The sequence below is a fragment of the Salvia miltiorrhiza genome, chromosome 5 (assembly GCF_028751815.1).
Source record: "Salvia miltiorrhiza cultivar Shanhuang (shh) chromosome 5, IMPLAD_Smil_shh, whole genome shotgun sequence".
NCBI lineage: Eukaryota > Viridiplantae > Streptophyta > Magnoliopsida > Lamiales > Lamiaceae > Salvia > Salvia miltiorrhiza.
Genome location: NC_080391.1, coordinates 56,788,966 through 56,813,588, shown reverse-complemented (window position 1 = coordinate 56,813,588; position 24,623 = coordinate 56,788,966). Strand labels below are relative to the sequence as shown.

The 24,623-nt window shown below is 38.9% G+C and overlaps 4 protein-coding genes across 9 annotated transcripts; 2 read left to right on the top strand and 2 right to left on the bottom strand.

Annotated features, from left to right (window-relative positions):
• Nucleotides 1-3,451: 3,451 nt before the first annotated feature.
• On the bottom strand, nucleotides 3,452-6,020 carry LOC131025364 (vignain-like). Its single transcript, XM_057955095.1, has 4 exons — nucleotides 5,335-6,020; nucleotides 4,282-4,514; nucleotides 3,845-3,985; nucleotides 3,452-3,754 (listed from the first exon to the last, which is right to left on the bottom strand). The coding sequence occupies exons 1-4, from the start codon at nucleotides 5,780-5,782 to the stop codon at nucleotides 3,491-3,493; spliced, it is 1,086 nt and encodes a 361-aa protein (XP_057811078.1). The 5' UTR covers nucleotides 5,783-6,020; the 3' UTR covers nucleotides 3,452-3,490.
• A 4,508-nt stretch (nucleotides 6,021-10,528) lies between these two features.
• Nucleotides 10,529-12,986, top strand: LOC131025363 (cyclin-J18-like). Of its 6 annotated transcripts, XM_057955093.1 has the most exons (7): nucleotides 10,529-10,946; nucleotides 11,640-11,739; nucleotides 11,808-11,906; nucleotides 11,987-12,004; nucleotides 12,102-12,172; nucleotides 12,283-12,497; nucleotides 12,738-12,986. In XM_057955093.1, the coding sequence occupies exons 2-6, from the start codon at nucleotides 11,659-11,661 to the stop codon at nucleotides 12,410-12,412; spliced, it is 399 nt and encodes a 132-aa protein (XP_057811076.1). In that variant the 5' UTR covers nucleotides 10,529-10,946; nucleotides 11,640-11,658; the 3' UTR covers nucleotides 12,413-12,497; nucleotides 12,738-12,986. The 6 variants fall into 6 exon arrangements, 2 of the variants coding, with proteins under 2 accessions (XP_057811076.1, XP_057811077.1); XR_009102159.1 differs by lacking the exon at nucleotides 11,987-12,004 and having other exon boundaries at nucleotides 11,640-11,743; nucleotides 12,084-12,497; XR_009102158.1 differs by lacking the exons at nucleotides 10,529-10,946; nucleotides 11,987-12,004 and having other exon boundaries at nucleotides 10,953-11,739; nucleotides 12,084-12,172.
• A 3,995-nt stretch (nucleotides 12,987-16,981) lies between these two features.
• LOC131026171 (uncharacterized) lies at nucleotides 16,982-17,353 on the top strand. The gene has a single exon (XM_057955940.1). The coding sequence runs from the start codon at nucleotides 16,982-16,984 to the stop codon at nucleotides 17,351-17,353; it is 372 nt and encodes a 123-aa protein (XP_057811923.1).
• Nucleotides 17,354-22,267: 4,914 nt separating this feature from the next.
• LOC131025361 (protein NRT1/ PTR FAMILY 2.13-like) lies at nucleotides 22,268-23,662 on the bottom strand. Its single transcript, XM_057955092.1, has 2 exons — nucleotides 22,928-23,662; nucleotides 22,268-22,846 (listed from the first exon to the last, which is right to left on the bottom strand). Exons 1-2 carry the CDS (start codon nucleotides 23,476-23,478, stop codon nucleotides 22,300-22,302), a joined length of 1,098 nt encoding a protein of 365 aa, XP_057811075.1. The 5' UTR covers nucleotides 23,479-23,662; the 3' UTR covers nucleotides 22,268-22,299.
• Between the last annotated feature and the right edge of the window lie 961 nt (nucleotides 23,663-24,623).

Genomic DNA, 24,623 nt, shown 5'->3' with positions numbered 1-24,623 from the left:
ATGATTATCGTGCGAGGAGATTCATTCGGTGTCACAAGATTCCAAAGATTCCCTCTAACTCTGAGATCCTTGCATATCGTGGAACCTTCATTTCACCTTAAATTAGAAGACAAGGCAATGTATGCAAGAGATGCTTTGTTTTTGTTTTGTTTGTTTTTTTCTTACTCATTTATTTGCAGTTTAGTTGCATTTGTTCATGTTAAGGATTTTGCTGTCTTTTTCTTGTTTGCTTATTTTAATTAGTCTCATATTTTTGAAAAGCCGAAAGTTTAGTTTTCTTTTCTTGTTTGCTTATTTTAATTAGTCTCGTATTTTTGTCCCCAATTGGACACCAAACGGTGCGACCTCCTGTGTGTGAACAGTGAGGTCCCGGGTTTAAACCCCACTGCTTCCCCTCCCCAACTCCCCCAAGTCAAAAAAAAAAAAAAATTAGTCTCGTATTTTTGAAAAGCCGAAAGTTTAGTTTTCGATCCATTTTAATTTGAAGTCAGAAACTCTTAAAATGAGTCAAGAATGGATGCATTATTTATTCGACGTTTTGTTTTGATATATATTCTAAAATGTATAAGCACAAAAAAATAGCAAATCAAAAAAATTTAAGTATAAAATTAAGCATGCATTGCATGCAACCCAAATCAAATTAATGTTTGGACGTGTTGGCCAAGCGGTAAGGGGTTAATATCTAAGGCCAAAGGCCTTGAGTTCGAGTCCGCCTTTTAATTTATTTATTTAATATTGTAAATATATATATATATATATATATATATATATATATATATATAGGGAGAGGTTCAAGAAAGAACCATAAATAAAAAAAGAACGGAGAACCATTTTCAGCCATTCGATCATCAAGATCTACGGTGGATGCATCATCTTGTTGGATGCATATAGAACCTAGGTTCGAATCCTGAAGGGAGCATTTTTTTAAATTTTTTTAGTGCACTAATTTTAACAGCGAATGCATTAATTTTTACAGTGAATGCATTAGATTTGATGGTTCTCTCATTCTCACAAATAATGTAGTTCTCTCTAGAAGCACACCCTATATATATATATATATATATATATATATATATATATATATATATATATATATATGAGGAAGTAATTAATTGGGTTGTGTGGTAGAGTGGTTAATGCTTAAGTCCAAATTGTCTTGGGATTGAGTCTATCGTGACACGGCTGGTCTTTAATTTTTTTATTTTATTTAATACTGTTAATCTATCAAAAAAAAGTAGTAATTAATTGGAGGTTTCTTTTATTTAATATTGTTAATCTATAAAAAATGTAATTAATTGGATTTGATTCCACAATCACGATCTTTAATTTTTTTATTTAATTATTAATTTATTAGCTCCGAATTACAAAGGGCTTGACGTGTGATTGAGATTTTCATTGTCATAGCATATGAAATAACGAGGAAATTATATCTTCATTGAAACTTTTTGAATGGGAAGTACAAATATATATAATGGAATTACTTCTCCTTGAAATCTTTCATTTCATCTAAATTTGTCATCTAATAAGTTTCTGTGGCATGATATATAAGCGTAATAAGTTTCAGTTCCCACAAAAAATGTTCTAACTTCCAATCTTGGTGAAAATTAGAGCACCCGCAACGCGGGTACTCGAGTGGGTACTCGAGGAGAGGGAGCCGGTCGAGGAGCGCGATGCGGGGGGGAGCTCCTCGAGGAGTTCTCGAGTTATCGGGTATGCTCGAAGGGGGGAATGGATGGCGCGTACAATGCACGCGCCCAATTAAAAAAAAAAGGAAAAATTGGAAAATTCGAATTTTATTCGAATTTTGACTGCACCTCCTCGATTTGCGCACCTTTGACTGACCGTTTTCAATTTTTTTTTTCCTTCTTCTCCTCTTTAAAAAACCCCACCTTCTCCCCACCATCTTCACACCTCTTCTTCTCCAATTTTCTTCTCATCCATTTATCAACAATACACTTTTCTCCGTCATGGATCCACGCAACCCTTTCTACGATCCAAATTGGTGCCCCGATCTCTCCTCCGATTATCATCCCGATATAGGAGGAATCAACTTGGAGGAGAGCCCGCCCGAGGAGGAACCGGTCAGTGCACAACAGAGTGTCTCCCCACCAAAGAAAGGCGGCTGGAGGAAGGAAATGGCCACCAAAATCAAGCACGACAAGGTCACTAGGTACCGTCATACGTATGCTCCCGAGCATACGGATCTCATCGTCCAAATTTGGGCGGAGGAGACCAACGACTCGATCCGTGGGACGGATCAGAAGGGAGAGGCATATTGGAGCCGGATCCGCGAACGTGTGAACCCCATCCTCGGCGTCGACCTTAAGATCAAGCAACTTCAAGGCCACTGGTCCCGGGTGAGCGCGGATGTGTGTCTCTGGGAAGCTGTTTGGGTGGAGACGCGCAACAATTGGCCGTCCGGTCATTCGGATGATATGATTCGTGAAAAGTCTCAAACCCTCTTCAAGGCTCGAAGCCCACGCAGGGCCTCCTTCAATTTCTGGAACGCGTGGAGAGTTCTCCGGAACAATCCCAAGTTCAAGTCGATGTACCTCCTTGGAGACGTGCATGCCTCCAAGAGGACAAAGACTACAGAAGAGGGCGGCTTCAGCACCTCGGCGTCGGGCGAGGTATCTCTTCTGCCCGGCCCATTGGCAACAAGGCGGCGAAGGCGGCGGCGAAAGGGAAAGGGAAGGCAGCAACGTCGCATACGAGCTCGGATCCTCCACCAGAAATAGTGGAGAGGTTGGAGAGGACCGACGAGCAGATGAGGGCATTCACTGCCCAGTACCAGCGGATGAACGATATCCGGGAGAGGGAGCTCGATATGCAGCTCCTGAACACGGATACGACGCACATGACGGACGCACAACGTGCATTGCACGCGTCCATGGTCGCCGACGTGCTCAGGCGTCGTGGTATATCCTAGGCTTTTAATTATGTGATTTTAATGATGTTTTAGGTTTTTTAAATTTTTATATATTTTTTTTATAGGTGTTTTTAAATTTTTATGTTTTAAGTAATTTTAAATTTTATGTTTAATCCAATATTTAACTATTACAAAAATATGCTATTTAAATTATGCAATAAAATTTAAATGAAAAACATAAAATCAAAACTAATATTATCAAGTAGGCTATCAAGGAACCCCAATGCAGCACTACCTACTCAATAACACAAACACTATCAAGTAGACTATCAAGTAGGCTATCAAGGAACCCCCATTGCGGATGCTCTTAACTACTCCTACCTATTTCAATATTGATAAGAAAAGAAGAAGACAATTATATTGTTGTGTATATATTATGATGACATGATCTAATATAACGTGCATCATGACATCTTATACTACAAAACAGTTAATAAAAATTAATCCTTACATGGACATATTATTCCTCAAACTAAGAAACAAAGATACAACATATAACACGCATTCAAACTACACTCTATGCATCCATGTAACTTGCCCTAAACATCTTCCTCGATCGACTCAGAGCTCATCCTTAGCTGTTGGTGGTGGTGGTTGCGGATTATCCGACGATAACTTGATAGGATACGAGGCATCCATCGCGATACCACACAATCCTTCTCGTGCATCGACACCACGTTGCATCCTAATATAGCCTTGCTCGCCCCACTCGGGCCCCCACGAGTTCTTCACGATCCAATATTTGGTCCCGTCGAGTGTGGACCCGTAACCCACAACCGCTACCCCGTGGTCTAGCTCCGTGCCACATTCGCCCGTGAATACTCCCTATAATACAGAAAAACACGCTTTTATAAATCTTAAAATGCGACTTTATAAATATCTTCAAGAAAATTTTCAACTATTAAGTACACGCACCTCGGAGTAAAATTGCAAATTAGAACCGCCGGCATCCATAGCGACGGATACAGGTTGATTTGCGACGGCTTTCATCAACGCATCCTCGTCATTTGCAGGCACGTTTTCATAGCCGTCGATCGTAACCGCCGGTACATTCATCTGCAACACAATATAGAGTAGGGTTAAATTACAAATCATTTTAAAATATAAACTATGATAAATTAATAAAAAAAATGAAAATTTTAACTAGTAATAAAAATACAATCATCACCAATAGTATCATATACAAACAATAACATGAAAAATAAAGAAAACAAAATATGTATATGGAGTTTCGGTCGGTCTGGTAAAAAACCTAACTGCCCGAAACTAGTTTAGGTTCGGATTTACCAATCTAACCGACCCAAACCTATCGGTTTGGTACGATGTTTCGAATCCGAATCGATTATGCTCACCTTGGTTGCATCACATATACCATCGGTGGCTCGATAGGGATAGAAGGTCTCGGTTGCTAGGCCACCCTGTTTCTTGATGAACTCAAATGCATGTTGCATCAATCCCCCATCGCACCCTTTATTATCTTGCTCACAATCAACCAATTCTTGCTCAGACAAAGACACCAATTGCCCAGTTCTGATCTTGTTGATGCCCTCAACTCCCACCACAGTTGAGAAAGCCCAACAACTACCTACAAAAACAAGATTATTCAAATTTCAAACAACCACAACAAAAACATATACTTCCTCTGTCCTATTTATGTCTGAAATCTTTCGGTACGCGTTTTAATAGAAAAAAAGTTGAAAAGTTTTTGAATGTATTGATAATGAATAAAAGTTATTGATAGTGAAAAAATGGTCATTACGTTGAGAGTATTGATATTGGAAAAAGGGTTCCCACATTAAGGGACAAAATATTAAATTATATATGTGCGGGTAGTTTTTAAAAATAGAAAGGGCATATATTTCGGGACGTACCTAAAAGGAAATAAGGTATAATTTTAAGTGTTAATAGGGAAAAATGCCCCCTTCTTATAAAAACTTGTAAAATTGCCCACTTTTGTTTATGAAAGTGGGCAATTTTACAAGTTTTTATAAGGATGTGGGCATTTTTGCAAATGTCCCTAATTTTAATGGACAAATGGAGTATAAGGGTTATTTGAATCTAAATACACGAACTTAGTGTGCTAGTTTTATTTTTCCCACAACGAGCACTTCCAAAGAAATTGAAACGGACCTAGCTTCTATGTGGCATATTATTGAAATAACTGCACTTACAATTTTCATTTAAAACGATGACGTTTAGAAGAAGTAAGAGTCATGTCGTTTAGACCATCCACGTAAATTTGGGGAAATGAATTTTGTGGGAGAAATTAGGCGAGCACTAGGTTCGTGTAAATGAATTTAAAATAAAAAAAAAAATCACTAGAAAAATCAGAATACGTTGAAAGTTAATTTATGTATTTGCACGCAAATAACCCAAAGCATAAACAAAAAAAAAGGGGCTCCTACCACAGTCCCCTTGATTCTTGACTCCAGTGACTGCACCTCGAGCCCTCCAATCAACCGACGCCGGCAAATCCCCGGCCGCCTCGTGCATGAACCCTGTGCTCGCCCGGCTGCCACGCAGCATCCGGTGGTGCTTGATCTTCGAGGCGTACGAGGCTCTGAACTCGTGGTTGGTCATGTCAGCATACCTGTTGAGCCTCAGCTTGTAAGGCTTGCCCATCTCGTTCACGGCGTGGATGTGTTGCGCGTTGGCCTTGAACACGTTGAAACGCCTCCGTGTCTCCTCCAGATTGCGGGGGGAGACGGCGTGGTGGCTCCGCCACCTTTGGTACAAGTCCCACAAGCTCTCATCGGAGCTTAGGTCTTTTTCAGTGAAGTCTATGCAGTTTGCAAAGGTGGAAACAGAGGCAATAATGAGAATTGAGAGCAAGAGAAACCTTGGTATCACCATGATATTTTTTTTTCTTTTTTTTGAAATCAAGAAATGGAGTTTGAGAATTTGTTGATGGGAAATGGCATGTATATATGGAGCTAGGATTTGATTTCATACCTGCATGCCTTTTTTTTTTTTTGTGGATAAAGTTAAGGGGAAAAGGTGGCTATTTTTGGAGGGGAGTTAGCTTTGATGAGATGATATGGCTGCTTAACATGATAATCATGATGTGTTTGTTTAGTTTGTTCTGCAAAAAGGTGATGAAACTGCTTGAGATCTCATCATTTTTCTATTTTGTGCAAAAATCCATATTTTTCAAGAAACAGAAAAGGAGGAAAGTAGGCTATTTTGATTTGTAACTGCAGTTCCATTCTTGTTTTGTTGGCATCTCTCTCTCTCTCTTAGATAATTAATGTAGCCAGAAATTGTGTAATTAATAGAACCATTTTTTTGGCCGTCAAAACTTTCTTTATTAAAGTGCAGTAATATTTATTTATCAAAAGTTATGTTGATAAATTAATAGATGAAACGTTTACGGTAAATAATTTACAAGACATAAAGCGAGGAGAAGAAGTTAATTACAAGATATTATATGTATGTATATTACTTCTAATTGCATTTATTTCTCCATATTTTTTCGCTTTTTCCTCTTATTTCATCATTCTTTTTCGTGCGAATATGTTCATGAAAAATAGTATATGTAACATGCAATTTGAATTAAAGAACACATCGAGAGTTTAATTTGATATATAAACATAAAATATGGATTTCAAATGAACAAATTATAATTATATATTCAAAACTTTGAAAAAACTTAGTATATCATTATCCATTGCGTCTCTTGATGTCTACCATATCCATTGTTTCAAGGAGAAGTAATTCCATTATATTTGCACTTCCCATTCAAGTTTCAAGATATAATTTCCTGGTTATTTCATGTGCTATGACAATGAAAATCTCAAGCCTTTTTTTATTCGGAGCTAATAAAATTATTAGTATTTTTTTATAAATTAATAGTTAAATAAAAAAATTAAAGACCGTGTCACGATAGAATGAAATCCAATTAATTACTTTTTTTTATAGATTAACAGAGTATTAAATAAAAGAAAATTTTAAGGTGGAATCAAATCAAATTAATTACCTTTTTTGATAGATATTAAATAAAAAAAAATTAAAGGTCGCGCCGCGATCGATGGATTCTCAAACCCAAGACATTTAGACTTAGGCATTAACCACTTTACGACACAACCCATTTAATTACTTTGTTTCTTACTTTATAGCAGTCCTTATAATTTGGGTTGCATGCTTGCTTTTATACTTTAACTAGCAGAAATAACGTACGTTGTACGTGTAATTAATGTTATTTTATTTGATAATCTATTATTTTAGAAAATCTATGCAATGAAGATTTGAGAAAATCTATTAATTCATTACTTTTATTAGATTATTTATTGAATGAATATATTTATCTATAAGCCTTATTAAATATAAGCCTTATCAATAGCTATATATATATATATATATATATATATATATATATATATATATATATATATATAGGAATGGGATCATATAGATCTCAATGCTTATAATAGATCCCTAGATCCAAATCTTGACCACACATTTATGACATGTGGCGCATCAAGATGATGACACGTGGCAAGGATTCCAAGGCAAAATCTGGAGGGGTAAAATTGGAATGTAATTTTCGAATTTAATAATTAAAAAAATATATATTTTTTTTAGATTTTCTCAAAATAGATATATTTTAGATGCATATAGTTTCACACAAAGATGCATAAAGTTTTCACATGAAATGCATAACTTTGAACAGAAAAATGCATTTAATTTTTCCAATTTTGGTATTTTCACCACCCCACCCCATACCACCCCCCAATCCAGCCCACACCACCCCCAACCCTCCCCATTACCACCCCCCAAAAATAGGCATGTTTCACATGCATATAAAATCAAACAAAAATGCATAAAGTTTTCACATAAAAATGCATTAAATTATACAAAAAATGCATTTCATTTTAATAAATCTGGTAGTTTCGCCACCCCACCCCTGCCCCTGCCCCCCCACCCCCACCCACCCCCCACCCCCACCCCCACCCCCCAATTTTTTTTTCTTTCAAAAACTGATTTTCTGATTGCTGGCCCACCCCCACCCCCACCCACCCACCTACCCCCCACCCCCACCCCCCAAATTTTTTTTTATTTTTTTATTTTTTTCAAAACTGATTTTCAAAAAAAAAAAAAATTTTTTGGGGGGTGGGGTGGGGAGGTGGGGGGTCAGTGGTCAGAAAATCAGTTTTTGAGAGAAAAAAAATATATTTGTGGGGGGGTGGGTGGGTGGGTGGGGGTAGGGGTGGGTCAGTGGTCAGAAAATCAGTTTTTAAAAAAATAAAAAAAATAAATTTTTTTTGGGAGGGGTGGGGGGTGGGGGGGTAGGGGGTGGGTGGGGTGGGGTTCTGGGGTGGGGTGGGGTTCAGGGGTGTGGGGGGTGGGGTTGGGGTGGGGTGAAATCTTATGCATTTTTATATGAAACTTTATACATTTTTATATGAAAGTTCATGCATTCTCGTATGAAACTTTATGCATCTAAAATATACCTATTTTGAGAAAATCTATTTTTTTTTTTTTTCGAAAATTACATTCCAATTTTACCCCTCTCCAGATTTTGCCTTGAAATGCCTTGCCACGTGTCACCATCTTGATGCGCCACATGTCATAAATGTGTGGTCTAGATTTGGATCTACGGATCTATTATAAGCATAGGAATCCACCGGAACCCAACCCTATATATATATATATATATATATATATATATATATATATATATATATATATATAGGAAGAGGTTCTAATAAAAACCTCTGTTAAAATGAGAACTAGGAACCTAATCTTGACCTTTTAAATATTAGATCTAATGGTTAGGATTTAGTCAACAAAAGAAACTGTGCATCTATTATATTTTACTGTGCAATTAAAAAATATGCAATTTATGCAATTGAAACCAACAATGCAAAATACTCAAGCAAATCGAAATTGTGCATCTATGCAATTGAAACTGTGCATCTATGCAATCGAAATTGTGCATCTGTAGTTTAATCTCAGCCCTTTATTTAATTTAAATCAATGGTTTTAAATTGGTTCCTAGTTTTCATCTTAAGAGGGGTTTTTATATTAACCCTACCCTATATATATATATATATATATCACATAGATTAAGTGTAATATCTAATGAATTAATATATTATTATAAATATATAATATATAAAATAATCTTAAAATAAAATATGTAAGGCAATCCGCAAGTTGTGCTTTAGGCTCTTCAGTATAGATTTTTTTTATTTACTATGTTTTTGTGCTTATACCTCGATTTACACGTTTTAGATTATCAAAACGAAACGTAAATATGTAATTAATAAATAAATAATACACGTGAAAACGAAATTTTCAGGTTTGCAAAAATACGACACTAATTAAAAAAGGCCTTGCACAAATGCAACTAAACTTGACAACAAAATCCTTAACATGAACGAATGCAACTAAACTGCAAACAAGAAAAAGACAGCAAAATCCATAATATGAAGAAATGCAACTAAACTGCAAACAAGAGAGGAAAGAAAAAACATCTAATTAAGGTGAAATGAAGGTTCTATTATATGCAAGGATCTCAGTGTTAGAGGGGATCTTGAGACACCTAATGAATTCCCTTGCACGATAATCATAAAAGTAGAGATGCGATTCCCTTCCCAAACTAGGAATCTTCAACACAACATAATCACTCTTCCACCTATCAGGTAGCATAGGAGGTATCACTTCCCTATGCTGCACCACACAATCCCACGTAAACGTCCCACGCTGCACCACATAATTCCACCTCAATTTCCCATTCCCTTCGCACATCGACGACTCATAAATCTCCACAACACCACTAGCCTTAGCATCGCGAGGTGTGGCAATGAGATCAAACGAGTATTCCTCCTTCGCAACAATCGTGGTATCAAACTGTTGAAGACGAGGGGAATTCGTAGAAAACTCATTCGGAAGCGCGATGCTCCGAAACACTTCCTTCCTCATGTCGAAGGTTAGAATCATAGGCTCCCAATCTCCTCCTGCTTCGCAAGATGCTGCTTTCCAGTGCGCAGAGTAGCCATTGTTGCGGGGCAAGCTTGTGATGGGCTTGTCGATTCTAACGTCTCGATCGAGAACAACGTTGTTGCCGTCCAAGTCCCTCCAAGAATCCGTCCTCGTCGAATAGATGTAGGGAAATGAGAGAGATAATATTTTGGAGAAAGCGATGATTGTATTATTTTTGGAGTGAGTTACATGGACTTGCAACTAGACTCTTATTTATACTAGTACGCTAGGTATACGAAGCATCTAAGAGTAAATGAAAACTCATAAATACATTCAATACTAGGTACACTACTACAAAAATGCACATACATAACGCTTCATACATAACGGTTTTTTTTAAAAACCGTTATGTATGAGCGCATTTTTTGAAAAGATAACGGTTTTGACAAAAAACCGTTATCTATGTACTGTTGTCCATGGAAATAGATAACGGTTTAAGTTAATCCGTTATGTTTATGTGTTATCTATTAGTTTCATACATAACGGTACTACAAAACCGTTAAGCCGACCGTTATCTATGAGCATTTTTTTTATTTTAAAATTTAACTTAATCTAATTCCCCCAAGCCACCAAACACTAACACCTCTCTCTCCCGCTCAGCTTCCCGAATCCTCACCTTCTTCCAGTCCGCCGCGCCCCCCCGGTCTGCCGCGCCTCCGTCCAGCCCCCTCAGTTCGCCGCGCCCATGGTCTGCTTCCGTCTGCCCGGATCGGTGTCTAATTACTCACCCAACCAAACCCCCTCTTATTTGTACGCAAACTCCCTCTCTCTCTGCGTTATTGCTTTCTCTCGCTCCATGTCGTCTCTCTCCCTCTTTCGTCCGGCGACGTCGCCGGTTCTCGCCGCCTCTGGCGTGACGAGGCCGGCGCCTCTTCTTATTCCTTCTCCTCTCCTTTCATTTTCTTCCTTATTTCTTCCCCAAAATAAAATCCCCAATTTCTAGGGTTTTCAGCCTCCCTCTCCTCTCTGAATTTCGCCCCTCCGGCGAGTCCCGCCACTTTCGCCGCCGTCGCACCGCCGCCCCCTGCCTCAGGTAACACCTTTATTCTCTCTCTCTCTCCCTCTCGATCTCTCTCTCTCTCTCCTGTTCTCGGGTTGTGTGTGTGTGCTGTGTGAGGGTGGCGGCGGCTGAGGGATGGGGAAAATGGGGCGGTGCGGAGGCTTCGATCTAAGTTGTATTTTGTTAAGTTTTTGTGTGAATTGTGGAAACTGAATATTTTACAGATGTTCATTGAAATGCTTGAGATTTCATATGGATGTCTTGACATTCTATTTTTATTGAGTTATCCTTTAAATTTGTGGGTTAGTTTAGATGAGATTCATGTCAAGATTAATGGAAAATTATTCTGATTTTGTTGTGTTATGGTGCTCCTAATTTCTTACATGTAGATTGATTGGCTCTCTGTTATAATTCCATCTTTTCCTTTATGAAATTGAAAATTTATGATTGGATTGGATTGGTGATGAGGTCTAGGAGGTTTAATCTGGTTGATTCTTTTTATTGGCTACTGGTGTTAGATTTTAGAAGTTTTGATTATCTCTTGTGCTGATCACTCCAATTAATCTGAGGAGAGCTTATGCTAAAGTAAACTGTAAGCTTACTCACAACCAAAATACAAATCTAGAGACAATTTGAACCTACCAGAATTCAATTATCAGATACTGGATACTGCACTTGGTGCTTTTATTTGATAACTTCTTTTTATTTATGGCAAACCATTCAAAGACTCGAAGACAGCAAGGTGATGAAAAACTGGCTTCTGCATCCGATTGGAGAATGTAACTTGCAGCTATTTGCTCTTGTTTCATTATGGATATCAAGCAAAGTAGGTATATTATCTATTAGTCTTGATACTATATCCTCTTTCTTGTGTGTTAACTTGATTATTTTCAGATACATGATTCACCTTCTCTGTCTGTTAAAAATTTCAAATCCTTGGGAGACAACTTTATCAAGGAGCAACATTTCACCATGGGGGATATTTTGGAAGCTGTAAGATCATTGTTTCATTAATGCTTATAAGATCCTTCTCCATTTTCTATTAAGCATGATGGCTAACAAGAAATCTGCAGGAGATAGTGCTAATGCAGGTATTGTTTGATGTGCTATTTCTTTCTAATACTATTTGACTTGTTTTTGTTCTCTGGATCACTTTCCTGTTTGGTAAAGTAATCGAGTTTCTTTAAGGTTCTGCAATTTGGGATTGGCATGTCGAAAATTGCTTTTGCTTCAGTTGAAGAGCTTCTTGTTCAATTCAAGTAAGCTTCGTGACCAACAAGGAGTTCTTTCTGCCCCTTCAGTTTGAAACTGCTTTCTAAACTAATGTGTAAATTCTAATTGGGGAATTTTTATTTTTTGGTTAACTTAGGGCAGTTGCCCAAGTTGGGGAGCATGTGAAGTTTGAAGCTTGTATAGATGTTATGGATCTGCTTTATGAAAATGAAGAGTATTGCTGTAGAATACAGAATCACTACCTATGTAGTTATAGAAAGATTTAGGTTGTTAATATCTTTCATATTTCTTTTATTTAAGAAGCTCGGGTTGGCTATGTTTTGCAGGTGAACTCGCTCGTGTTGGTGGAGGGTAATCTTCTTTTCATTTTAACAATATAGATAGAATATTGAGATCTTGAAGATTACTTATGTGTTTTCTGTAAAACCTTTTACCAAAATATTGAATCCAAATCAATGTCTTGCTTTTGAGAAAATCATTCATCATATTTATATATCTATCAAATTTGATTTAGATTCTGCATTCTGTTATATTACTATGCATCAATATTTGATATAACTCACATGTTGTCGGATTTTTTTAATTCTCCAGCTCATTAGTGTAATTGAGTTTATCATCTTGGCGGATCAAGTAGATGGGAGTCGATGAGCTATGAGGACTACTACAAAAGAGAAGGCTGAAGCAGAGAACGTCGTTTCAAATGTCTAGCAAGTTGCGCGCATTTGTAATATTTTTTAATTAATCATATAGCTAACTAGAATATTTGTGTTGTTTTCATTATATTTGGATGATAATGTATGAATATTTCGGATGTTATATAATATATGTTATCGATGGCAATGTCATTTGTTGTTTTAAAATTATTAATTTAATTTTTTAGATAAATAATAGGAAAATAAAAATATATATATTACAGTTATAAAAAGTGTAAAAAACTGTTATAAAAAATGCAAAAAACCGTTATGTATTTCTATCAAAGATAACGGTTAAAACCGTTATAAAAAGTGCAAAAAACTGTTAACTATGATGGAAAATATATATATATATATCTAATACATAACGGTAAAAACAATAATACATAACGGTAAGAACCGTTATGTATCACTTGTAAAGATAACGGATATTAACCGTTATGTATGAGCGCAGATACCGTTATCTATACGACTATACATAACGATTTTTTTACCATTATGTATGACAGTATCATAGATATCACCACTATACTTATCGGTTTTTTGGTCTCATAGATAACGGATTTTATCCGTTATGTATGAGCGTTTTTGTAGTAGTGGTAGATGATTCATATTCACCCATGTAACTTATGACTCTAGAAATTCAATTTATAACTTAGCCAACAATGCCTCCCGTAAATTGAATTTGCTCATGACTCCCAAAGCAGCAGCATTTCTTGCAAAAGATGGTCCTCCAAGTGGTTTAGTGAATATATCTGCAAGTTGCTCTTGACTTGGACAATACATGATGTTGATTTCACCATCATTAACAAGTTCCCTTAAGAAATGAAAACGAAGACGAATGTGCTTCGTTCTTCCATGCAAAACAGGGTCTTTGGACACAGAGATAGCAGAGCTATTATCACAAAAAAGAGTTGTCGGACCAGGCTGCTTGCAATTCAAACTCTCTAGAATACCTCTCATCCATAAAGATTGACAACCAGCTGAAGAAGCTGCGATGTACTCCGCTTCGGTAGTAGAAAGAGCCACAATCGGCTGCTTCTTTGAACTCCAAGAGATAGCTCCACTTCCAAGATTAAAAACATAACCTGAGGTACTTCGAGAATCATCAATGCTTCCACCAAGATCGCTATCAGAATACCCAACAAGTTTGATAGGAACTTGTGATTCATAAAAGATGCCATGATCAGGTGTTCCTTTGACATACCTCAAAATTCTTTTTGCTGCTCCCAATGATTAGAATAAGGCTTCTCCATGAACCTACTAATCAAGCTTACAGCAAAGACAATATGAGGTCTTGTGGCAGTTAAATACATCAAGTTTCCTACCAAGCTTCGAAACATGGTGGTATTCACGAGTTTTCCTTCACCATTTTTGCTGAGCTTTAATCCAGTAATGCAAGGAGTTGATACAGGATTAGAATTCTCCATTTTGAATTTCTTTAAGATCTCAGCTGCATACTTTCCTTGAGAAATGAAAATTCCCGATGTCGATTGCTGGACATTAATCCCAAGAAAATGATGCAACTCTCCCAGATCAGTCATCTCAAATTCTTTCATCATAGAGCTTTTAAAATCTGTCAACATCTCCACATCGTTTCCGGTGAAGATAAAATCATCAACATAAAGACTCACCACCATAAAACCTCCCTTGTCATTTCTTTTGATGTAAAGTGTGTGCTCATGAGGACATCTTTCAAAACCAAATTTAATGAAATATTCATTAATTCGACCATACCATGCGCGAGGAGATTGTCTTAACCCGTATAACGCCTTCTTGAGCTTGCACACTTTATCTTCTTCGCCCTCTTTGACAAAACCTGGAGGCTGCTCAAGATAGATTTCTTCTTGCAGATAACCATTTAAAAAAGCAGATTTTACATCCATTTGGAACAACTTCCAACAATTTTGAGCGGCAAGTGAGATAATCAAACGAATGGTATCGAGTCTAGAAACAGGAGCATATACCTCATTGAAATCTTCACCTTCCTTTTGTTTGTATCCTTTAGCAACCAAACGGGCCTTGTATTTGTTGACTGAACCGTCTGAATTGGTCTTTGTTTTGAACACCCATTTAACACCAATTGGAGATTTATTTGGAGGTAAAACAGTTAGCTCCCACGTACCATTCTTTTCGATTGAATTGATCTCCTCATGCATGGCTTGAATCCATTTTTCTTCTTCCGAAGCTTCTTCATATGAAATTGGATCTTCGCCAGCAAAGAATGCAAAAAATACTTGATTTGTTGCATCCATCTCTTCCGTTTCATCATAGAGATCTCTCAAACTTCTTGTTCTTCTTGCCAAGGGTGATGGTGAATTTTGAGGAGAATCATTTCTGCCACCGTCTCCATTTTGAGGTGATTCATTTGGTTCGTCACCATCTTCTCTCTCTTCGAACTCAAGGATTTGTGAACTTGGTGTTCCTGAAAAATCATAGCAAGAGTTCTCATCAAACCGAACATCTCTACTAATCACAATTTTCTTTGTCGCCGGGTTGTAAAGCTTATAAGCTTTACTTCTTTCGCTGTATCCAACAAAGACACATTTTTCAGATTTATCATCAAGTTTAGTTCTCAAAGGATTTGGAATATGCACATAAGCAAGAGAACCAAATGTCCTCAAGTGACTAACACTCGGCTTCTTACAAAACCATTGCTCGTTTGGAGTTGAACTTTGCAGACTTTTTGTTGGCGATCTATTGATCAAATAGACGGCACATGAGACTGCTTCAACCCAGAATTCAGATGGCATGTTCTTTTTCTTCAGCAAGCACCGAACCATGATAGTCCTATTTTTTCGTTCCGCGACACCATTTTGTTGTGGCGTATACCTGGCTGTCAATTCATGTCTAATACCATGGTCCTTACAAAAATCCTCAAATAAGTTAGACAAATATTCTCCACCACGATCACTTCTCAAATTTTTAATTTGACACCCAGAAAATTTTTCAACTTCTAGTTTGAACTCCTTAAAGTGAGAAAGAGCTTCTGATTTTTCTTTCAAGAGATATACCCAAACTTTTCTTGTATAATCATCAATGAATGACAAGAAATATCGATTACCTCCAAGTGATGGGACTGGAACTGGCCAGCAAATATCAGTGTGGACGAGCTCCAATGGTGAGTTTGTTTTCGAGCATGACTTTGATGGGAATGAGTCTCGATGTTGTTTTTCCAATTGACATTCTTCACAAACCTCACTGATGACGTCCATTTGGGGTAATCCTTGCACAATATTCTTTCTTGACAGCTCCTTCAAACTATAGAAATTAAGATGACCATATCTTTCGTGCCACAATTTGGAAATCTCTTCTTTAGCAGACAAGAAACAAGTAGCATTAAGAACATCAAGTTTGACAGGAAACAAGTTATTCGAAGCCATGTCAATTTTTGCTACGATTCGATATCTCTTTTTCATGATGCAAAGATCATCAGCAAAGTGAATATCAAAACCTTTTTTCATTAAGTGTCCCACACTCAACAAATTACTTTGCAATCCTGGTACATAATATACCTCAGACATCTTCTCGATTTTTCCACATTTGGTTTTGAATGCAATTTCTCCAACACTTTGAATTTTGTAGGATTTTGCATCACCAATTGTAACCTGTCCACCGTTAGTTTCAACAAGAGATGAAAACAAAATCTTGTTGCCAGTCATATGTCGGCTGGCTCCACTATCCAAGTACCAAATATTGCCCAAATTTCTATCAGAAGCAATTAACAAAGTTTCAGAATTTTCTGGTTCATTTTCATGCACCAAACCAGCTTCACGTGGCCTTTTCTCTGGATATTTCTCCCAACAATCATTTATTTTAGGGTTAATAGCCGGAAAATACACGAACTATTTTCAAATTTGTATATTGCACATCACCTTTAAAATTAGCTCCAGAATACATCACCTTTTAATTTTGTTGCAAATTGCACACGCGTTGACCATCACCTTGATCGGTGTTGACGTGGCACCGGAATTTTCAAACGTGGACTCACCGGAATTCAAAACGACGTCGTTTTGAGTGAGTATCAATTAAAAAAAATGAAAAATCGTTTTGAGCCCTAATTCATCTTCTCCCTCACTCCAGCACCTCCTCCCTCACTCCAGCGCCGCCTCCTCGTCGCCGCCTCCCTCACTCCCCGGCGATATGGTTGTGGCATTAGGTCCGGGAAAGTTCTACGGCAGCAGCCTGCCGCGGCCGCGCTTCTACACCGACGTCAAATTCAACGAAGAGAGGGTGGATCCGCCGCCCTCCGTCACGGATCCGCTCATGGCGTGGGCGGAGGAGGCGCACTGGTCCATGGGCGGCCTCAACGTCAAGCGCCACCGCCTCCAGGGCCGCATCGAGGGCAATGTCGAGAGGCTCCGCGTGCAGCGGGAGCAGATCTTCAAGAGATCCCCAATTCCGAATAAATCCGTCAAAAAACCGTCCGCCTCTCGCCGCCAGGAGGACGAGATCGATAAGACTCCCTCCCCGCCGCGCGCTCCGGTGGCGATTAAGCGGGAAATTGGGGGATGATTTTGAGAGGGTGGCCAGGGAAAGCGGGATGGCGAGCAATGCCGGCAGCGAAAGTGGAGGCGCTGCGGCGGCGGCGGCGAGGACGAGGAGTAAGAGCGGTAAGACGAGTTTGAGTAGTGATGAAGTGGAGAGAAAGGGGGAAAAGAAGAAATTGGTGAAGGGAGTGAGGAAGATTGGGGCTGCGGTGGTGGCTGCCGCCTCCGGAATTAGAAGCTCGCCGCGGTTGTCGAAGATGCGTTGATTGAGTTTCAGGCGAAGGTGTTCGACGATTTGCGGTGGTTTCTGGAGTGGCTCGCCGGATTCTGGAATGGCTTGTGGTGGTGGAATGGCTCGCCGGATTCTAGAGTGGCTCGCCGGAAAAGTAAAGATTTTTATTTTTATTTTTTTTAATTCTTCAAATTATCAAAACGACGTCGTTTTGCTCACGTGGCTTGCCAGCGTGTAAAAAAAGCCACGCGGTTGTCCATGTCATCGTCGGTCAAATTTAAGAGTTGCCAGAATTTTCGCCGTGTGCAATTTGCAACAAAATTAAAAGGTGATGTATTCTGGAGCTAATTTTAAAGGTGATGTGCAATATGCAAATTTGAAAATAGTACGTGTATTTTCCGGCTATTAACCCTTTATTTTATGTCCTGGTTTATGACAAAAATGGCATTCGATGTAAGGTTTTTTACCTTTGTAAGTACCTCTTCCTCTTCCTTGAGAATGATAGGAAGATCCACGCTTCTCATTGTTTTTCGCCTCTTCGGAGTCTTTGGATGGAGCAGATTTTCCATCTTTTCCTTGTCCGCGTCCTCCACCGCGTCCATGGTTACCGCCACGACCTCCCGAGAAGGTAAATTGAGATTTTAAAGCTTGATCTTGAGGAGCACTTTGAGGATTTCGCAGAGAAATCCTAGCTTCATGAGCTTCCAACCTTCCTTGTAAGCTTTCCAATGCTATTGAAGAAATATCTTGTGATTCCTCGATAGCAACAACCACATGATCGAATTTAGTTGGTAGGCTGCGAAGCACTTTTTCAACAACTTTTTGAGTCTCCACGACTTCTCCATTTGACGCCATTTGATTTACAAGAGAAGTTACTCTTGTAAAATATTCGGAAATCTTCTCGTTGGTTTTCATTTCCAACTTCTCAAATTCCGCTCGCAAGGATTGCAAGCGAACCTTCTTGACCTGCTCTTGACCGCAATAAGTCGTCTCAAGAATTTTCCATGCTTCTTGAGCAGTTTTGGCTTTTGAGATCCTCTCATAAACATGGATCTCGATTGCTTGATAGATTTGGAAAAGAGCTTTTCTATCTTTTTGTCTTGTGCTCTTCAAGAGATTTTGTTGAGCTTGAGTCAATTGAGACTCATCGTCGGGTGGATTGACGCCATCTTCAACGACACTCCATATGTCTTGAGATTCAAGACATAACTTCATTAGGTTGCTCCAATAATCGAACTTTTCTCCATTGAAACGAGGCAGGGAGGAAGCCATAATGTTGTTGGCCATTTTTAACAACACTGGCTCTTGATACCAATTTGTAGGGAAATGAGAGAGATAATATTTTGGAGAAAGCGATGATTGTATTATTTTTGGAGTGAGTTACATGGACTTGCAACTAGACTCTTATTTATACTAGTACGCTAGGTATACGAAGCATCTAAGAGTAAATGAAAACTCATAAATACATTCAATACTAGGTAGATGATTCATATTCACCCATGTAACTTATGACTCTAGAAATTCAATTTATAACTTAGCCAACAATAGAGCCGGGCGTGGAGGCCGCGGTGCTTACGACAATACGACATCTGTAGCACTTTGTAATAACCAGAATCGTCATCGTCGAAACCAATCGCAGCTATGGTGTTGGGATAGGTGAATGAGAGGCATGGGTTGTGGGGGATTGGTAGAGTCCTCATTTGACCTAGAAAAGGGTTGCATACTGATATGGGCTGCTCGTGTTTGGAAAAGTTGAAGCAGATTAAACCCTCAACCGCCGCACCAAACCATGCGACGTCGTATTCGAGCCAAGGCTTGACGTGAGAGTTGGGCATGACGTCGTTGAAGTCGTGCTTTAATGACGAGAACCTACGCCTCTTGATGTCCATCACATCCATTGACAGTTTCAAATCATCGTCGTCGCCGAGAAACTCGAGCACTAGATATACGGTGTCGTCTTCATCGTCGTTGACGTGAGTTGCGGTGTGCCGTTTTCAGAAAGATGGAGAGCCGATGACGTCGCGCCATAGTTTGCAGACACCTCTGCATCTCAAGAGGGATTGCACGGGAAGATGCAGTAGTATTTCCGACTGCACATCGATGTTAAGGGATTGCAAAGATGGAGGAGAGTCGATGACGTCACGCCATAATAGTTTGCAGACAGCTCTGCATCTCAAGAGGGATTGCAAAGATGGAGGAGAATCGATGACGTCACGCCATAATAGTTTGCAGACAACTCTGCATCTCAAGAGGGATTGCACTTGCACGGAAAGATGCAGCAGTGTTTCCCACACCACATAGATGTTAGCCGCCGCCATTGATTCACTTTAATTAATTCTTGTGTTTGTGTGTGTTTATAAAGGCAGAGTTACCGCGGTGATTAGGAGTCTTATTTTATAGGATCACGTCTTTGCTTTTGGATATATATATATATACACTAACTCTATCATGTGTTACACTAATTTAATATATAAAATAAAAATTATAATATTAGTGTAGATACAAGTATCAATCATCATTATTACATTAGACCTTCTAATCTCCGAAGCTGTTCTCCAATCTAAATAAATTTTGTAAGATTTTATTTTTTATTTTTATCAATTTTCTCCATCTAATCACTTTTACATTAATTCTTTATTTGATTTTAACTTTTTTCTTATGTGATTCGAGCGCATGACCATGAATTTATACAATCAATACTATTATTCTTGGACATGTGCACATAGTATAATGCCCATCTCTACTAGATTCAAAAACAAAACTAGCATATTGCACGAACTAATATTTTCATATTTCATTTTGTCAATACGCTACAAGTCACCTTTTCAAGGAGCAGTAAAGAAGAGTTTGGAGTCTTTTTCAAATTGAAACCTCAGGTAGTTCACAGACCCATCAAGCATTTTATCAGCAATCTTTGAAACAGATAGGAGACTGAACTTCAAGTTAGGCACATATCTGACTTCATTTAAGGTCAACAAACTCCCATTTTCAAATTTCAGGCAAACATCTCCTTTTCCCAGAATATCACACTTTTGACCATCAGCTAAAGCTACATGACCAGAATTGACAGACTCTAGATTGTGAAACATGTGTTTGAAAGGTGTGACATGAAAAGTGCAGCCAGAGTCTATCAACCACTCATTTGATTTTACAGATTTAGACACATCATTGGAGTAATTAATGTACTGAAAATCAAGTTCATGCACCATGTAGACACTATCTTCCTCATAGACATTGTTGGCATGTTGTTTTGGCTCATTAGGGACAAAATCTCTATTCTTCTTAGGCATTTTGCACCTATTGATGAAGTGGCCAGGCTTACCGCAGTTCCAACAAACTTTCCTAGGGTTTTGGTCAGAGTTTTGGTTCTGGTTTTGACCACTATGCTCAGCCTTCTGGTGATAAGGTCTCATGTCCTTAGACTTATCAGGGTTCTGACCCCTATTGAGGTTCTGGGTTTGGTTCTTGTTCACATAAAGGATTTCACCATGCAGAGGCTTTGACTTAATCAATTTGAGTTCACTCTCTTTAGACTTAAGGCCATTAGTAATCATTTCACAAGTGACTTTTGACCCACCATACTTCAAAGCAGATTTTACCTCAGCAAAGGGCTCAGGTATGGAATTTAAAAGAATTTGGGGAGCATACTTTTCAATGGAGTCATCTCCAGCAAGTTTTAAATCATGCAGTAGTTTATTGAAATTCTCCATATTAGTATCAACATCCTTTGAAGAGTCCATTTGAAAAGACATAAATTGATTTTGCAAAGACCAAGTTGACACTTCAGAAGGGGCAGCATATATAGCATTCAAGTCATCCCACAAATCTTTAGTACAAGCATGGTGTGACACCTTTCTGAGCTACACAGATTTAATAAAATTGTAGCTCTAGCATTATCATTCATCTCATGCAATTTAACATCAGTAACAGTTTCATCAATCTTAGTGGTTATAGCTCTTTTAACCTTTTCTTTAACCAAAATGCATTCTATCTTGATTTTCCAGTCCTGAAAATCATCTCTGCCATTGAATGGCACTACATGCATGTTGTTCATGATTATGCAGATGCAACAGACAAGAGAACCCAGTAGACACAAGCACAAAGGAAGCACACAACAGGAGGGAGGTCAGAACTGACCTGAGAGGATCCACCTAGAGTTAAAGAGCAGTGGAGAGCCCAGATCTCAGCACAGATTGATCTATGGAGCAAGGTTCGCACTGGTCACCCTAGAGGTTCCAAGGGGACAGAAATAGTCCACAAACTCTCAATCCAAGAGAGTTTTCAAGGCACACGAACCTTTTTCAGAAAAAACTCAAACACAGAGTAAAGGTAACTAGAAAACAAGACACAGTCAGCCACACTGGATAACTCCTTTTCTCCCTTGCTTTCCAGGTTACTCGCACGAGGAGACTCCTTTAAAGGAGAATCCAGACGAACTGGACCAACTACAAGGGAGATCTTAACCAGGCTTGTAATGCCAAGGAATTATCGAGATAATAGCCAACAAGCGGAAGCAAGCAAAACACAGGATCGCAAGATACCAGAAACTCAGCAAGCAAAAGCCTTCCCTGGTTAATATCTTTGGTCAACCAATCGGGATGGGCGCGCGTGGCAGTTGTGTGGTGCACGATGTTCACCAACGCCGCACTTATATAGCTTGCCCCCGCCATTGTGTACGAGAACAACGAGTTTGCCAAACTAGTCATATTTTCAGGGAATTCTTTATTATAAAACTCAATCTATCCAATGATATTGAATGCCTCGGCGAACCCCATCAGCATCAGCTGCGGGGCCAGCCAGAAGACCGTTAGGGTAGTGGTCCCGCCTGGTCCAGCGTGAGCTAGGGCAGAGGCCCTTCTCATCCGCTCGACCAGGCCGGACACTACCATCGAGAGGATGGAGAACACCAGCCCGATCCCCATCCTCTGGAGCAAGGTGATGCCACCTTCCACCTTGGTGACCTTCCTCACGGACGGCACCACCACCCGGTCGTACACGGGGATCCATAGCGCCACCGTGATCATCGAGATGACCCCGAGCGACCCGCCCGGGATCTGAAAGTTGGGACCCAGGTGGCGGTCCATTGTCAAGGCTTGAGACAAGATGAATGTGCTCTGTTGTACAATGGCGGTAAAATAGATAATCCCGGAAGCCCAAATCGGGATGATTTTGAATAGGCATTTGGTTTCTTCCACTTTTTGGACGTTGCATAGCCTCCACGGGTTGGAGTTGGATCCATCCACCCCAATATCACCCTCGGTTATCAACGCGGCTTTATTAAAGAACCTGAAACAAACAAAATAATCATGATTAATTAATGAGACGCCACTCTCAAATTGACTGACGTAATTAATTAAATTCTCTGACCTTAAGTTATTGGTCAAAGAGAGCTTAGTGACGAGCGTCCCCTTCAACGGCGGATCAAAATAGGCGGCGGCGTCGGGGATATGCAGCTTACGCTTATTGTAGGTGGCGGCGATGACCTGCGCAATGGCGGTGAAGACGCTGCCCTCGGGCACGACGTAGACGTAGAAATTGGTGCCGACGAAGAAGAGGACGATGGCGAAGAGCATGAGCGCGGTGGGGATGCCGAAGCCCCAGACCCAGCTGACGGAGTCTTGAATGTAGACGACCAAGGTGAGAGCGATGGTCATGACGAGGGTGAAGGACATGTAATACCAGTTGAAGAAGCTGTTGATTCCTCTCCTCCCTTCCGCCGTGGAGGCGTCGAACTGGTCGACGCCAAAAGGGATGTTGCACGGCCTGATGCCGCCGGTGCCGACGGACAGAAAGCCGAGGCCCAGCGCCAGGACTCCCAGCTGGGATTTGGTGGGAGCGCTGCATTTTTGATTAATGCATGGCGGAGGCCGCAACTGAGGCACCCCTGCTATTATGGTCAACGTCACCATGCCCTGCATGCGCGCACTAGTTCAATAATTATGTTGTACATAACCATGATAATTAACATCGCCATCTCCATGATTTTGGATGTGGGCAAAGATTATTTGATGATTGTTGCAAGTAATTGTTAACTCCTAAAATTGGTTAACAAGGACAACTATCTAATTAGTTATTCATTTTGGAGTCTGCCCTTCTCCATTATATATATTCTCGAAAATGAATAACTAATTAGATAGTTGTCCTTGTTAATGGAGAATTATATATATAATGGACAAGGACAACTATCTAATTAGTCTGCCCATCTCTACTAGATTCAAAAACAAAACTAGCATATTGCACGAACTAATATTATCATATTTCATTTTGTCAATACGGACCAAAAATACGACAATAATATATATTGAGTGGTTAATATATGATTGATACAATAATACATCTTAATCAAGTGTTTGGTTTGCATGATTAGATCCGTGATTGATAACTTGACTCGCATATAATCATTCAATTGAGTGATTATTTATCACGCCAAAATTGGGTAGAATATTTAATCACCTCTCTAATACAGTTCGAGGGTTTTTTAGGACAGTAACTTAGGTTGATTTGGAAATTAGGACAAAAACTTTCGGACTTGTAAAAATAGGACACTGATTTTTTTTAGAGTAAAATAAGACACTAATTAATAAGTGTTGCATCCGCAGGACATTTCTCGGCCAATTCTCGGCCGACAAATGTCCTATTTTTACGACGCTAATTAATTAGTGTCTTATTTTATTCTAAAAAACTACTTTTTTGATAGATTAACATAGTATTAAATAAAAGAAAAATTAAAGGTCGCGCCACGATCGATGGATTCTCAAATTCAAGACATTTGGACTTAGGTATATTAACCACTTTACCACACAATCCATTTAATTAGTACTTTGTTTCTTACTTTAGTAGTCCAAGTATTATAATTTGGGTCCCATGCATGCTTTTATACTTTAATTAGCAGAAAGAACGTACGTCGTACGTGTAATTAATGTTATTTTATTTGATAATCTATTATTTTAGAAAATCTATGTAATGAAGATTTTAAAAAATTTATTAATTCATTACTTTTATTAGATAATTTATTGAATGGATATATTTATCTATAAGCCTTATTGAATATAAGCTTTATCAT